Source organism: Triturus cristatus, chromosome 1_2, assembly GCF_964204655.1.
Source record: "Triturus cristatus chromosome 1_2, aTriCri1.1, whole genome shotgun sequence".
Classification (NCBI taxonomy): Eukaryota; Metazoa; Chordata; class Amphibia; order Caudata; family Salamandridae; genus Triturus; species Triturus cristatus.
In genome coordinates, this window is record NC_140580.1 from 1087384868 (window position 1) to 1087399991 (window position 15124).

Consider the following 15124-nt stretch of genomic DNA (forward strand, 5'->3'; position numbering starts at 1 on the left):
ACTATGCTATAGATGAACGTCGATTCTCAGAGAAGGATTACGCCTTGATTTTAGCCTATATAGAGACACACCAAGGTTTTACTCCTAATGCTGAGGGGACGGATGGTACCCTCGATCCTACCGCCTGTATGAATGTATACACTGATCATGAGAATGATACCTGGTTGAGGGATGAAGTGTTGTATTTCATGACCTTTAATTTTACTGAGTATTTCAAGTATTTCCAGGAGCGAAATGTCTCAGATGAGAAAATAATTCCGGTCCTGGTATTGAATACGTCCTCCTCCTTCTGTGTGCAGGGTACTGGACATCTATCCGTAGGTTATAGTAGATGTAATTACACTTATAAACTACAGACTTTCAGTAGTCCCCCAACACTCACCCCTCCCAATGTTTATTTCGTGTGTGGTGAAAATGCATACACTTGGCTACCCAGGGGATGGGCGGGCCGATGTTACTTATCTTTTCTTTACCCACCGGTCTACATAGCTCCTTCCGATTATCACAAATCTCATTCCTTAAATCGGCGGAGCCTAAAAGCTGAAGCCGCCAGTAATGATGCTACTGACCAGACTGACACTCCAGCCCAACACTTCGTTGATATCATAAAAGGGGCGTTGCCCATATGGGGACCCATCCTCAACAGTAAAGAAGTTAGGAGGCTATCTAGAGTAGTGGAAGGGGTGGTCAATACTACTGCAGGAATATTAACTAATATTACAGTGGAGCTCCAGGCGACCCGGCTTGTGACCCTCCAAAATCGTCTTGTTTTAGATGTTATCCTAGCTGATCGCGGAGGAGCTTGTAGAGTCATCGGCAGCTCCTGTTGTGTATATATACCTGACTCCGCCCCTTCTGTCCATTTAGCCATTCAGAAACTACATCGGCTAGCTTCAGAAATTCACACCGAGACTGGTACTTGGTCCTTGTCTGGGTGGTTTTGGGATTTGGTGACAACCTGGGGATGGAAGTTATTTATGATTCTTTTAGGAATAGTGGGGTTCATTTTCACCTGCTGTCTTTGTCTACAATGCGGGCCTGCTTGCTGTGCATACTGTGCCGTTCAAGTTCGCCGATCCATCCCTAGGCCCGAGCCCGTCCAAACTAGAATAGATACCCAGCGGGCTCAGAAGGAGACGCATGACTTAATGCAGATTGATGAGGGTATTTTCGAAGACTGACCCCGTTATTAGCTATGCTGCGCTAAAAGGGCCGTTCTGAGGTATTCAAGATATTACGATATGATTAGCGCAGTATATCTAATGATAGTTTACCTCGTTATGGTGAATTAAACAGCTCGAGATCCCCGATTATGTTTAGTACGACAAAAAGGGCCGAGAAACCGAACCGCCTCCATCTTGGATTGCGGCTCTCTCTCTCTCTCTCTCTCTCTCTCTCACTTGGGAGTCACGTGGTCTTTTCCGCACACCCTCTGCTTTCCCCTTTCCGTGCATTTAATTAGGAGACAGGCTGAGTTGCTGAGAAGCAAGGTCACATCTGCTAAAAGGGAGTATCAGGCAAATTCCTCTAGGCCTGGGACGAAAAGGGAGTTACCCTTTCGACCTTCTCTGTAAAGATAGTAACCCTTTGTATGTGCAACCGAAACTAGAAATGGGCATGAGCTCATTAGGGGCGCCAGGACTAACTGGTACTTTTCCACATATATGGTTTTGTATGCTGTACTGATAATGTATAAAAGTGTGTTACTGTCAAGGAGCCAGCAGTCTTCCTCGGCGCACCTGATGGGTGAGGATCGACGAGGCTCCTCTATATAGAGTTCTGTGGTGGCTAATAAACGTTTGAACCTTCCACGTTGCCAACTGCTCCTTCTTACCTAACATTGCGGGCCAATGGTAAGTGTGGCCCTTGGAATAATTATTTTGGACACAACAAGTGTTAAAAAATGGCTGCGGTTATTAAGTTTCCATAAGTGGCGGCCGAGCAGAGACCCAAATCCCACAGCTACCCAATTGATGGTCTCTCCACATAGCACTTTGGGGCCTTTGCGTCAAGGTCTCTTGACCCACCCACACAAGTGAGGTACCATTATTATCATGGGACTTGGGGAATGCTGTGTCGTAGGATGTTTGTGGCGCCCTACAGATTCCAGAAGTTTTACTCACAGAAATGTGAGGAAAATGCTTGTTTTTAGTCAAAGTTTGAGGTTTGCTGAACATTGAGGGGAAGAAAATGTTGTGTGATACAAGCGAAGCACACCACCCTGGACTCCACCAGATGCCTAGTTTTCAGAACTGTCTGGATCTGTTAGGTTTTACCAAGTGGCAGGTTACCCCTCCCCAAAAAGTGCAGCCGTCCACCATTGCAAGTGGGACGATATTGGGAGTTAGCTACACTCTCCTGGCCCATATGTAAAAACAACACCCAAAAGAATCAAAAGTCCACTTTCTTGCTATTGGGATGGGATACTTCAGTCCCCAGGGGAGCCTAAAGACTGTTGGGGTTTTAGAGGTGAGGGTACAGCCTGATGCTTGTATGGGCATGACCCACCCAGTCATTTTATTTAAAAAAACATATTCCTGCTAGACAGTGGGCTTTCTGCTCCCCCAAAATAAAATTGCGGCACACATCCGGGGTGGGATGCTTTAGTCCGCAGGGGAGCAGAAAGACTGCTGGGGTTTTACAGGTGAGGGTGGGGCCTGAAGTTTGGATAGGCAAGATCCACCCCATTATTATTAAAAAATGTATATTCCTGCTATCCAGTAGGCTTTCTTACCGGATTACTCTGTATGGAAATCTTCAATCGTAGAAGATTTTGAATTTCTATCAAAAACTTTCAAATCAAATCTGCCCATGCAAAAAGCTAATTTCAAAGTTGCCAGCGCTCTACACAGCTTATTTGGTCCAAACTAGTTCAGTGCCCAATCTATAGCCTTCGAAGTATCGAAAACCAAAATATTAGATTGCGTCTTTTGAAGAAAAACCTTGTATTTCAGGATGACATGAAATCAAGCAGTGCCTAATTTATGCCAGTGTTTGCAGGCATTGAGCATTGCATCTATTTCTAAACATCAATTTGTGTTTAAAATCCTCCACATAGTGGTGCTGTGTGTTTTAAACAATTATACAACTAACCCTCTTAAGCCATCCCTAGAGTTTGAGGTGACCTGAACATTCCAAAATGCCACACTAGTTTGCATGTGATCATTAGCAAGTATACCTGCCACTGGCTTTTAGTTGCAGTGGCAGGAGCTGTCACTCATGCCAGCTGCAGAGACCCTTGCGAAATTCCTTGGGCCCTGTCACTTATTTGTTTGCAAATTATGCACTGAAATCAACTAGCCATATATATGCGGAATACTTCTCTGTCTGAAGATCTTTGGCCTTTAAGTCTCCTGTTTGCCCTTTCAACTTCCTATTTTCACTCTCCGCTGCCAACTCACCTCATTTTCTCTTTTCCTTTTGGACAATACAGCAAGTAAGATCATTGCAGTGATGAAAAATGGCAGTATATAGTGGAGGTTTTGACAATCTCCTTCATCCATTCTGCTTTATTTCCTTCCTGTATACTGTTAACAGAAGTGATATGATGTCCAAGGAAGGCCTGTTGCTCTCAATTATATCAATTGAGATGGCCGGTGCCATTGAACAAGGGAGAGGAAATGCCCGAAACATATTTGGCCAAAAGACTGTACTTAAAAGGCGATGCTGTATAGATGATTAAGGGGCAATGCTGGTGCCCATAAGTATGCCAATAAAAGGTTAATACTCACGCTGTGTGTGGCGCCTCACTATAGGAGCACCTTTTTTGTGGATTTGTTGGTGGTCTGCCTAGATCGCGAGGCGCCCCGCTGCCAACAAAGCAGGTCCGCAGCACAAGGAAATGAAAGCGCTCTTGGAACAGCTTGACCTGTTGGTTGGACACAAGAAGTAAGGACACTAACTTTGCTCTAATGAGCAACCCACTGTGTTTTTTTTTTAAAACAGTATTCAAAGATGCGGCGGCACCCACTGGGAAAAACTATGATGTTGACCTACAACAACCATAATGCAACAGATGCCTACGCCCACTGAGGCGGGATATTTCAATCAGCTGCAGGTGCGCTCTTATTTTCACTGCTGCTCTCGAGATGGCCGGTGCCAGTGAACAAGAGCAAGAAAATGCCCGAAACATGTTTGGCCAAAAGACTGTACTTAAAAGGCGATGCTGTATTGATGCTCAAGGGGCAATGCTGGTGCCTTTAAGTCTGCCAATAAAAGGTTCATTTTTCACCATTTGTAAAGCACCAATTACGAGAGACTATCTATGTTTAAAAATGACACCATGTGCATTTTGATACCGGCACACTTTTTAAGCACTGAAGAAAGCTACTGCTGAAACGCGTCTGCTATCAATAAAAGTGTACTTTCAGCAACCCCGGTGAGTGCCTTTGCATGCAAAATCCATGCAAGCGTTGGAGCTGATATATATATATATATATATATATACACACACATGTATACATATACACATATATACATGTACAAATGGTGGACACAGAATGCCACCACAATAAGTAGTGGCTCAGCAGTCTAGAATGGGCACAAGGGTAAAAAGAAATAAGGGACTGTAATAAGCAACTGTCACTTTAAAATGCCAATCTAGACAGCTGGACACTATGGTCCAGTTGAAGGCGTAGTGCCGAAACGCGCAGACCGTCCATGTCTCTGCACAAATGGTGGTTTGAAATAAATATTGAAAAAAAGAATCACTTGCCTGGATTTCCTTTCTTCATGGTGCTGTGGATACCCTGTTGCGTGACGAGTATATATATATATATATCCTGATATTATTTCTGCATCTGGCCTTATGCCAAATATCTCAGAGGTCTTTTCCAGGATTATACTAATTCCTCAGCTTCCTAGGAAAAGCATGAGCACATAAAGATAAAAGGTGAAGAAAGCAAATGTTGGTATGAGTATTGTTGGACTCGGCCCTTTTTGGCAGGTTCACCCCTGAACTTTTTGCCTTGTCTGTAACCTGGTGTTGGTGATTTTAGGCCTCTGAGCACTTTAACACTGTGGTCCAGTGTAAAGTGTGTGCGCTCTCTGCGTACGTGTGGTGAGATTGGCCTGCCCTCTCATAGGAATGCATTGGGGATAAGTGTGTCCGTGGTAGTTCCTGGTATGAGAGGAGCGGCAGGGTAGAATTTAGTATGTATGAACTCGTGAGAATAAATGTTGCGCCATGGTGTGCGCAGATTTATGGTGACTGGTGGAGAAATTCCACTTTTAGAAGTTGACATTTCTGTGTGCTATGTGTCTTCCTGCCTGATGTGAATTGCATGTCTGGCTTGTGAGTGACAGGAGCTGAGAGGTGTGGGTGGCTCCAGGAGGGACAGGGTGAGTCGGCGCTAGGCTGAATGGGACACCTGGGCTAAGAGTAGTGGGAGGGGTAATCCCCTGACTCTGAATATGATGGCGTCTTCCCTAGTGAATGCTGGCTCCGCCCCCCCTGTGGTGTGTCTGATGACGAGCCCCACCTGACAAAGGGGGAGAGGAGCTTGCAAAACAAAGTGCTCCAAATTCCCCCTAAACTAGTTGCATCTGGTTCCCCCATGCCCTGCACTTTAGACAAAGAGAAAGGGTGTATAAAAGTAGGGTCCGTGACCCCATGATGTGGTTCAATTCTGTGCTTGGGTGCTGGTCCTGACGCTGCTGGAGCCCAGGAGGAACCGCCATAGGTCTGTTTTGAGGAGAGCGGGTGCCCACCCCGCTCTCCTACTATTTTATCTAAGGCGGGTGCCCACCCCACTTCGTGGCTTTATTTAATATGCGGGTGACCACCCCGCTTATGCAGTATTTTGACGGGTGCCTACCCCGTGACTCTGCAATCTGAAAATATGTGGGTGCCCACCCCGCCTTGAGTATTTAAGTGACAAGCGGGTGCCCACCCTGCATTGCTGCCAAGACCCAAATGAGGATCACAACAGCGGCCCGGGCGAAAAGAGGAAGTCAGGCCAAGTTGCCTGGCATTGGGTGGGACAAGCACAGGAAGTCCCGCCCACCTCCGGAAAAGCCGCCTGGAGCCTTGCGGGCTCCACAGCAAAGTCCCGGGTCCCAGGAGGGGGCCCGGTTGAAGAGGTGAAGCAGATGAGGCTGCCGGTGGCAGCGCGGCGCACCTGTGTGGAAAGGGAAGCCCCGCGTGCAGGAGAAGCTGCTCCAGCGTGGCATCCGCAGGTGGAGAGAGGAGCAGAATGCCGGTCCCAGCCGGGAGCAAAGACAGAGGAGACTTCCGCCCACAGCCCGGTGAGTGGGGCCGATCGGAAAGCATCATGTTGTTGGTCAGGAGCCCTTGGGGCACCAGGGGCACATCATGAGTGCCTGAGCGGTCCCGCCGTTGCGGGCCACTCCCACGTGGGGCAAGTGTTCGTTTCAGTGTCCGTGTGGCTCCAAGGAGGGGGACATGGTTGGCAAGGACCCAGAGGGACCCGTGTCCCCTCCTGCATATGTGGCAGTGTTGGGTGCAAATTGCATGAGCGGTCCCGCCGCTGCGAGCTGCGAGCTGCTTCAATGTGGGGCATGTCAGTTTCAAGAGCCCGTGTAGGTCCAACGTTGGGCATATTAGTTTCACGAGCCCCAGAGGGGGAACTCAGGTCGTTTTCACCAGTGAGTACCCAGGCCTACGGTCCGTTTCCCAGCTGCCCAGCACTTAGTGGGCAGCTGCAAAGTTTATGCCAGTACCTGTGCGCACTTTCTGCTTGCTGCATTAGCAGTAGGCCTGGACGGTAAATTCCGCTACGCTCGCGGAATTTGGGTAATTTCGCATTCTGCGGAGAATGCGGAATTGCCCAAAATTATTTTACGTTCAGCGGGTTTGCTTAATTTTTTGCTTGTTTGCGTTCTGAAAATGCGTGTTCGCAAGATATTTCCCCCAATCACGCAAACAGTTTTCGCGAACAGGAAAAAAGCATTGAGAACAAGCAATTCCGCGTGTTCGCGGAATTTCTGCATGCTCGCGGAGATTTTTTACCTTATCGCAGAGCTTTTCGTAGTGCGACTACGCAAATTCCGCCCACCCCTAATTAGCAGCCAGAGGGCTAAGGGGATAGATAGCCCTGGAGAAACCCTGACATTGTGGACAGAGGGCACTGGGGCCCCCTGTGAGAGGCCAGTTGGCCTGGGATCAGTTGGTAAGGTGCTGTGTGCACTTTATCTGAGTTTGTGATGCCTAATGTCATGTTGTGATATTTTGAGGTAGTACCTATTTGCGTAATGTGTTTATGCTTATGTGGTTAGTGCATAATGTGTTTATGCTGGTGAGGGCCCATTGCGTAATGTGTTTATGCTGATGAGGTTTGGGCCTAGTGTGGGTTTCTGTCTAATGTGATAATGCTTAGGTCATTAGGGTACCAGTAGTTACTGGTTGTGTTTTACATTTACTTACCTGTTCTGAAGCTTCTGACACTGACCCGATTGGCCCTGTCCTGTATATAATACCCTGTACATATTGCCCTGTGCCAGGTGGCACAGTGTACCTTGTGTGATTATGATATAATGTGTGGTATGACAATAGAAAGGCTATTTTTTATATAACCTTGTGTGGTGTTCCTTTTGTGGTGTGCCTAGTGTGTTGCTGCTGTGCGTGTGTGTTGCGCAAACACTTTACACATTGCCTCTGGGATAAGCCTGACTGATCATGCCAAGCTACCAAGGGGGTGAGCAGGGGTTATCTTTGGCGTGTAACTCCCTTGCCCTGACTAGAGTGGCGGTTTCTGCCTGGCTTTGGCGCAAGCCTTCGCCAACCAGAAATCCCATTTCTAACTGTATGACTAAGCAGTTAGCATTAAGCTCTCTTTCACTTGTACATAGAAAGCTCTTGTTCAACCCTACTTCTGCCTGTGGTGAGGGTTAGCAAGCGCTACTCTCTTTTGGATGAATGGGGACTCCACTAAACCAAGTCCATCAACCGGGCATCTCAGTCGAGACTTTGGAAGGCATCACGCTTAGTCCAAACCCTGAGAAAACGTTCAGCAATCACCCTGAGCAAAGTCTGTGCAGCTCTGCGATGATGAGATCGTGTTGGTGGAGTGGGCCTCTAGTACTTGGCTGTTGGGCTTTAGCACCACTCATTTCAGTATTTTTTTGCTACACAGCTGTACAAAGAATGTATTGCTTATTTGTTCTAGTCATTTTAATGCGTGGACTGCACAGTAAAGAGTTAGCAAGTGGGTAGGCTGCATGCGGTTATAATAGGGTGGACTGCTGTAATCAGATGGTGGACTACCAGTGCTTAATTTGTGCCGATGTTTTCTGGTGCTATGAACCGGCACTTATTTAACAGGGCCGGGGCTATTGAATTTTGCTCACTTGTATGATGGGCCCAGTAATTAATAAAAAATAAATGTACCTACCTGTCCTGGTTCTATTGTATATCTGCCTGGTAGTTCCAGACAGCATACCACCCAGGTACAGGCACAATCTAGGGTGTGAGACTAGATTGTGTCATGCGCAGTCTGCATGTGCGTTGTGCAGTAGGATACTACCAATTGACTGTCCCTGTCACACGTGGTGAGATTGGCCACCCGGTTAGAGATTGTTTTTTGTCAATGCGTGTAACGGCCGGGGACATGTAGTGAGCAATAGAGGGCGAGGATCACTCGATGATGTCTCTGTCCACAGAAAGATGTTTGCGCAGAACGTTGAGAAGTTTCACTTTCACTCTGTGAATCCTGGAGTTCAGGGCTTTCTAAAGTCTTGCAGCACAGCGTCCTTCTATACCAACGCTGCAATCTGTGCTAAAAATGGTCATGCTTTTCATCAAAATTTCCTTTCATGTTCTGCTGCAGTCATCATCAGTACAGGAGAAGGGTAGGAGGATATCGTTTTTTGTTTTGTTTTGCAGATTTATATAGTGCAAACTCGACCCGAAAGTTACGTTTACATAAGGACGCATTCATTAGGTCTTGCCTACGCAGCGCGCATGCGCTGAATAGGCAAAAAGACCTTTAGAGATCGCTTCGGCTTTTCAGCCAAAAACGTGCACGCGTTCCATTGCCTTCAATGGCAACGCATGCACGTCTGGAGATTTACTTGTGGGAGCGAGCGGCTGGCGCTCCCACAAGTAAATCCAGTTCCATATGTTATCAATTATCGTGGCACCAGCCGCTCACTCTCGCAAGTGAATCGCACAGACCCCCCTCCCCCTGCTGCCGTGCGAGGAACGCGCACTTGTTCTAGGTAGTGTCATTGCTATTAGAGTTTGTAGTGCCTTGTTTCTTTGCATTTTTTACGCTCACGATTGTCACCCAGCACTATATGTAACTTTCGTTAACCATTAAGAGTTTTGACTTTTGGAAATCCCAGACACCGTTTTTCTTTCAAATGCCTTATATTTGCTACAATGGATACGAAAGTGGTTTTTGTTCTCTATAAGATCCACAATCTGTTGTTTGCAGATGCTGCGAACCGATTTTCAGGAATGTGTGTAGCTTCAAGCTGGTTTTCAACTGTAGTCACAACATATTTTTTCGACATTGTCGTTGCTGTCATTATTCACGTTTTGTATCCAGGTGGTCCTGGAGTGTAGTTCCAGTTTTCGCGCATGATCGGGTCAGTTGGTGGATCATGGCGGCCTGCGCTGCTCGGCGCTGCCTTTCTGTACTATCCCGGTACAGGGCCCGAGGCATTGGGGTCTTGGGAATGGAGCTGAAGGAGCCCCCACGACCACCCCGGAGACTGCTGTGTGGCTGCGGTCTGATGCCGGAGCGGGGCTTCAGTTCTAGGTATGGTGGAAGAATACAGGGAATTCGTCATACCATAGGGCATTTTGCGAAATGATATGTATTCCTGGATCCCAAAAGCTCCCTAATTACTTTAGGATCGTTGCCCAGCTTTTGTTTAGGTCGACAGACTCGTACTGCTGACAGAAGTGGAAAACTGCGAAGGTGCAGATACATCGGTGAGTTGTTGATCAATACTCTCTAAGGCTACCTATGTTACCCGAGAAGAGATTATTAGAATATCATGTAGGGTTTCATTTGTGACAGCCCACACAAAGACACTGGTAGTCCACTTCTTACTAAAAAGTACCGATTTTTGCGCCTAGTGATTTTCCTGCAGCACCACCCAGTGACCCCTTTTTCATGTCCCTTCTTCCCACTTCGAAATTTAGGATGGCATGCGATACATAAAAGTATCACCTGAACCCCTGTAGGTTATCCTCTTATCAGTAAAGAAAACACTTAATGATAGCTGATAAAGTGATAAAGTAAACAAAAACAGAAAAGACATGTTAAAAGCGAATATGTGAGATTTTATATAAAGTCCTATTCATGTATTATGATCTTGTTCTTTGCAGAAGCTTATAAGTTGAACAAACTGATGTTTTGTTCTCAAGGGAAAGTGGTAACCCTTCCTCAAAATGATCGTAATGTGACTTCTTGTATTGCAATTGTATTTTATATAGTGCTTCTGCCCCTGGCAAGACGTTAAACCGATTAATGCTGGGAAGCATGCTGTTCTGGAACCTTAGTTGTTAGTCTAGTGTTATTAGTTAATGTTATTGGGAATAGTCTGGTTCGCTCAAGCCAACCATTCTATACATGTATTCCTGTTTCTTTTTGGTAGATGAAATATAAGTTAGGTACGACCATTGGTGTCGGGGGTATTGGAATTCATGTTGATAGTTGGTGGGGCTAGTAGATGAGCTTGGGAGATTGAATATTTTTAGGATGTTGGTGTAGGAGAGGTGAGCTTTGATACAGGTTGTGGGCAATTTTCAGATATACAATCATAGATATTAAGGCAAACATGCCTGCCTTTGAGAAGGTTTGCGGATGATGGAACGGAAAGGAGAGGGATATTTGAAAGAAAAAACAAGCATTGGCATAGCCGATAGGTCTCGCCTTTGGGACCTTATAAGTGTTTAGTTACCCTGCACAATATCCTTGTTGCAACAACATCAACTGTTGCATGGCTAAAACACTTATAAAATCCCAAAGGCGAGACCTATTGGCTATGCCAATGCTTGTTTTTTGGTAGGCCTGGGGGAGATTAAGTGATTTGCCCTGAAACACAGGATATTGAGCTGACACAAAGACTCGCACCTGGTTCCCCAGCACAAAGGTCGGCAGCGCTGGCGGTTAGGTCCCATCCTCTCCCCAGTTGATATTGCTATCAACCCAGGCGTACCTAAAAATGAAGATCTTATCACACCAATTAAGCTAAAACGAGAATGGCACTTCTTCCAACAACATACACCCATTGTGAACATTTTTACCGTTCGCATACTTTTTAAGAATGCTCCGATCGCCATAATTCTTTCTTGTATTTAATCTGTATGTGGCCATGACCTACCACTGATTTGTAAAAGGCAGTATATATTTCTTTTTAATGACTTAAGAATTGTATTTATTTAATCAGTTTAACAGACGTATATTTTAGCGCAGGTCCATGGTTGCAAGGAGCTGCTGTTTAATGACGTCCAGGTTACCTAAATGACAAAAGTGAGTGTTTGAACGTGTTGGACACAACACCGAGCCTCCCAGCTGCATTCACCTTGACACTCACACTTAATACTTATACAAATGACGGGAAAAGGCTTAGGTTTTAGGAAGGACAGATCAGGAACATTATAAGGATTTTGCGGTCCCTGGGCCGAACTCATTTTGTGGGCTCCTGTTCAGAACAGGTTTGGATTTTATGATCCAGTTTCAGCTCTTTCATGCCCTCCTCAGCCAAGTTACAGACAGGGGCCCAAGCACACTCGTCCAAATTCTAAATGTGTTTTCATCTAATATTCAGGGATAGTGAGGTATGTTTTCAATATTGTAATACGGAAGCTGACAAAAATATTATTGTAAATAATCTCGCTGACCCTTTCCTGTTTTTAATATGGGAAGTCTGGTTTCACTAAAATAAAACCTATATGGATGCTACATGGTGTGTATGATCAAAGTCCCGCAGGGCCAACAGCCACGTGATTAATCCCGCCAGTAAAGGTCTTGTTTAAGAAAACACGTGTGTGAAAAGCTGACAAATGACCGTGTGGTAAAGTTCCCAGTGGAAGGATTAAGTTCCATCCGTGTGGTAAAGAGCCTGATGTGTGGCAAATGTATCTGTGGTAAAGTAAGTCTCTGAGTTAAGATGATCCTGCGTCACAATTGTGTGTTAAAAGGCCAAGTACAGTGTATTAAAAATGTCTCGTGTGATGCGTGGTTCCTTCCATGTGATAACTGTTCATGTGGATAAACGGTACCCCTTGTGCTGTAGGCTCCCACTTGGTAAAAGTATGTTTCAAGTATTGTGAAGTTTTACTTACTGCTTCGGAGCACTACATGCACCTATCTGTACGGTGATATTACATCTAGCTTTTAGCAGTGCCAGTTGAGGATGTGTGTGGAGCCAATACAGTAAGTCGTTGGAGCCAATGGAGGAAGTGGGTGGATTTGGTTAAAGTGGGTGTAATCTCCTAAAAACATTTGAGCACCTGGACTTAATATTTTACAAATTAAGCACTGTGGACTACATTTAAACAACAACAATCAGCCACCTTGATCTGAACAGTAGCGAATCAGCAAACGTATGCCTTGTGCTTGGATTGTATGTTGAACCTACTGATCAGTCTTGTGTCTCTCAGCAGAAAGTTGTCAGCCACGCCAGAGCAAGCATCTTAGGGATATATCATCTTGTATATGGTAGTCGGCAATCGTAATGCAAAGATACTAGATCACTTTAGTGACTTTATGTCAGAACTCCATCCGTGTTTCAACCTGCGAACACTGTCATTCTATGAGATCTACATTCTTTTCTTTTATAGATTCTGCATTTAAACTGTGATGTTAGTACTTTGGGCCTTTGCTCGCCAAGTAACTTCTTACATCTGAGATGGATGCATCCAGTATACAAGAGCAACCGTTCTTTGCTCCTTTGTACGACACTAACAGCCATGCCTCACCTTCACTCTTGAGTTCAAATGGGGTGGGTGGGAGAAAGTTTTTTTTATTTGAGACTGCCCACAAACTGAAACTTTTTCTTCGCCCACCCTCTGGATGACCATTCCTCTCCTGCCTTTCCACAGTGCTGATAACACTGTCCCCATCACCGACACTCTGACTGACCATTATTTCCAACTCTTTCCATGAAGATAATGCTCCCCATGAAGCCTTTTCCAACATGATGTCACACATCTACTTCCTATACTGGATTCCTACTATTGGTTACCAGCACATAAAATAGCATCATAAACCTCAGGTGATCAGATCACTTATCACAAATTGTTAACACATGTTCAATTTTACAAAAGCTACATAAAACAATGGGTATTAGAAGAAAAATATACAGTCAAGAGTAATTTTGTCTATGTCAAGTGCAAAAGGTACAATCAATCAACATGGATAATAAGCTCTGAACTCATTGTTATGCATCTCTCAATGATAGATAATATTACCACTTATTTCATCAGGGAGTTGCAAGTATTGGTGAAGCGCAGTATCATTATATTTTAGAATATTTGTGTTATGTGATCTATGAATTACATATTAACCTAGAACTACTGTATTATCAAAAACTCACCAGCAAATTTCACATGGAACTTGTTTTCAGGTTTTAGAATTTGGACATAGAGGGGGCAGTTTGGGGCAAAGTCCTTCACAGCCCAGGCTCTCAAGATGGTTTGATGGTCCTAGAAGAGGAAATAAATTGTACTTATATCAGGAAAATTAAACTCTTATCATGTTGATTGACATTGTTATAAAATGCTTTCAAACAATTTAATTTGTTAGACCTCTGGGTGGGAGAATGATATTGTCTGCGGTATAAAATGAGAGAAACACACTGTACCCCCTTTATATATATATCCTCAAGGTGGAAGAGGATGTGTCCTAACAGCTAGAGCAGTCGACCTCAGATCTTGGGAACCGGGTTTGAGTCTCAGCAGGGACGCTCAACATCCTGTGATTCTGGGCAAATCACTTAATCTCCCCGTGCCTAACAAAAATGAATATGTTCCTCTGTAACGCGACTGGTGCTCATGTAAAGCCCACTGATACCTTTGGGTCTAGTTCGAGCTATATAAAACTCCCCCAAAAAACAAACAATACTGAATCTATACTTCCTCTCAATGTACTTATGTTTTGATATTTTGCTTCTGTCCACAACATTAGTGCACTATGACATTCCTTGCCTCGTTATTGCGTAGTACAATCATATTGCGGTTACCTTTAGGAAAGGGTGTCTGTAGGTTTGAGGGAGCTCCCTGTGCTCTTTACAGTCAAAACACAATACATTTGAGCTTTGTACCAGCCCATGCCTTGAATAGTCAAACTGAACCTTTTTGAACTTATGCCCGAATAGGAATATCAAACACAACATCAGGGGACAGGTATGCTATAACACTAAACCAGGCATTATGGGATCTTTCCAGTGGACCATAGGCGTCGCGCGAGTCTTACCGCTGCCGTGCGGTCCACCTCGTTTCGACTGCTTAGAATGAAGCAAGCCTCTGCATCATCCATCCTGAAACACACAAGGGAGGTAGATTATACACCAAGTGCTAGGAAATATTCCTTATCACAAGTCCATGCTCTTTGTGGAAATGTTGGCAAGACCACTTTGGTTCTAGAAATCCCAACAGAAATCCCAATTAGTAAAATACTGGCGTCACCCACTGTTTAATATCTGCATCAAAACTACAATGAGTATGAATCATGAATATGAAAGAGACAAGGATAATGGATGAGGGTATCATGCGCATGCCTGCTAATTTTCACTGAACATTTGTGAACATTTGTGAGACAGCATATCTAGAGACAGGAACAGTTTAGGTTTTAGATACAGCCTCCTAAATTGATTTCTAAAAAAACATTCTTAAGTGTTCCACTTGGAGTTTCTAAACACCAGCCATATTCAATGTGTTCAATTCATGAAAAAATCTGAGATGTGCACCTTTACATGTCCAGCTTCGCATGGGTGCAGATTTCTGACTTTTTGGAATTTTTAAAAGTTTCCCAGTTACACCTGAAGCTCTGAGACATTCACGTTCCCAGGTATAAGCCTAGAAAATGCTTGTAAATCAACAACTGGGACTCTCTGGAGTCACACGGGATGTGAAATTGTAAATACTGCACAATTTCGTATGGAGAAATGCCACTGCACTTGCTCAACTTCATTTTTTTCTAAACAGAAC

At 44.8% G+C, this 15124-nt stretch overlaps 1 protein-coding gene across 4 annotated transcripts in view; it reads right to left on the bottom strand.

Annotated features, from left to right (window-relative positions):
• Positions 1-15124, bottom strand: part of KCNT1 (potassium sodium-activated channel subfamily T member 1) — a 1722207-nt gene that overhangs the window by 316764 nt on the left and 1390319 nt on the right. For all 4 annotated transcript variants that reach the window (XM_085613491.1, XM_085613497.1, XM_085613504.1 and 1 more), the window contains exons 14-15: positions 14391-14454; positions 13513-13621 (exon numbers count right to left, since the gene is read on the bottom strand). In XM_085613491.1, coding sequence (XP_085469617.1) covers positions 13513-13621; positions 14391-14454 — 173 coding nt within the window. The remainder of the gene's footprint in view (positions 1-13512; positions 13622-14390; positions 14455-15124) is intronic.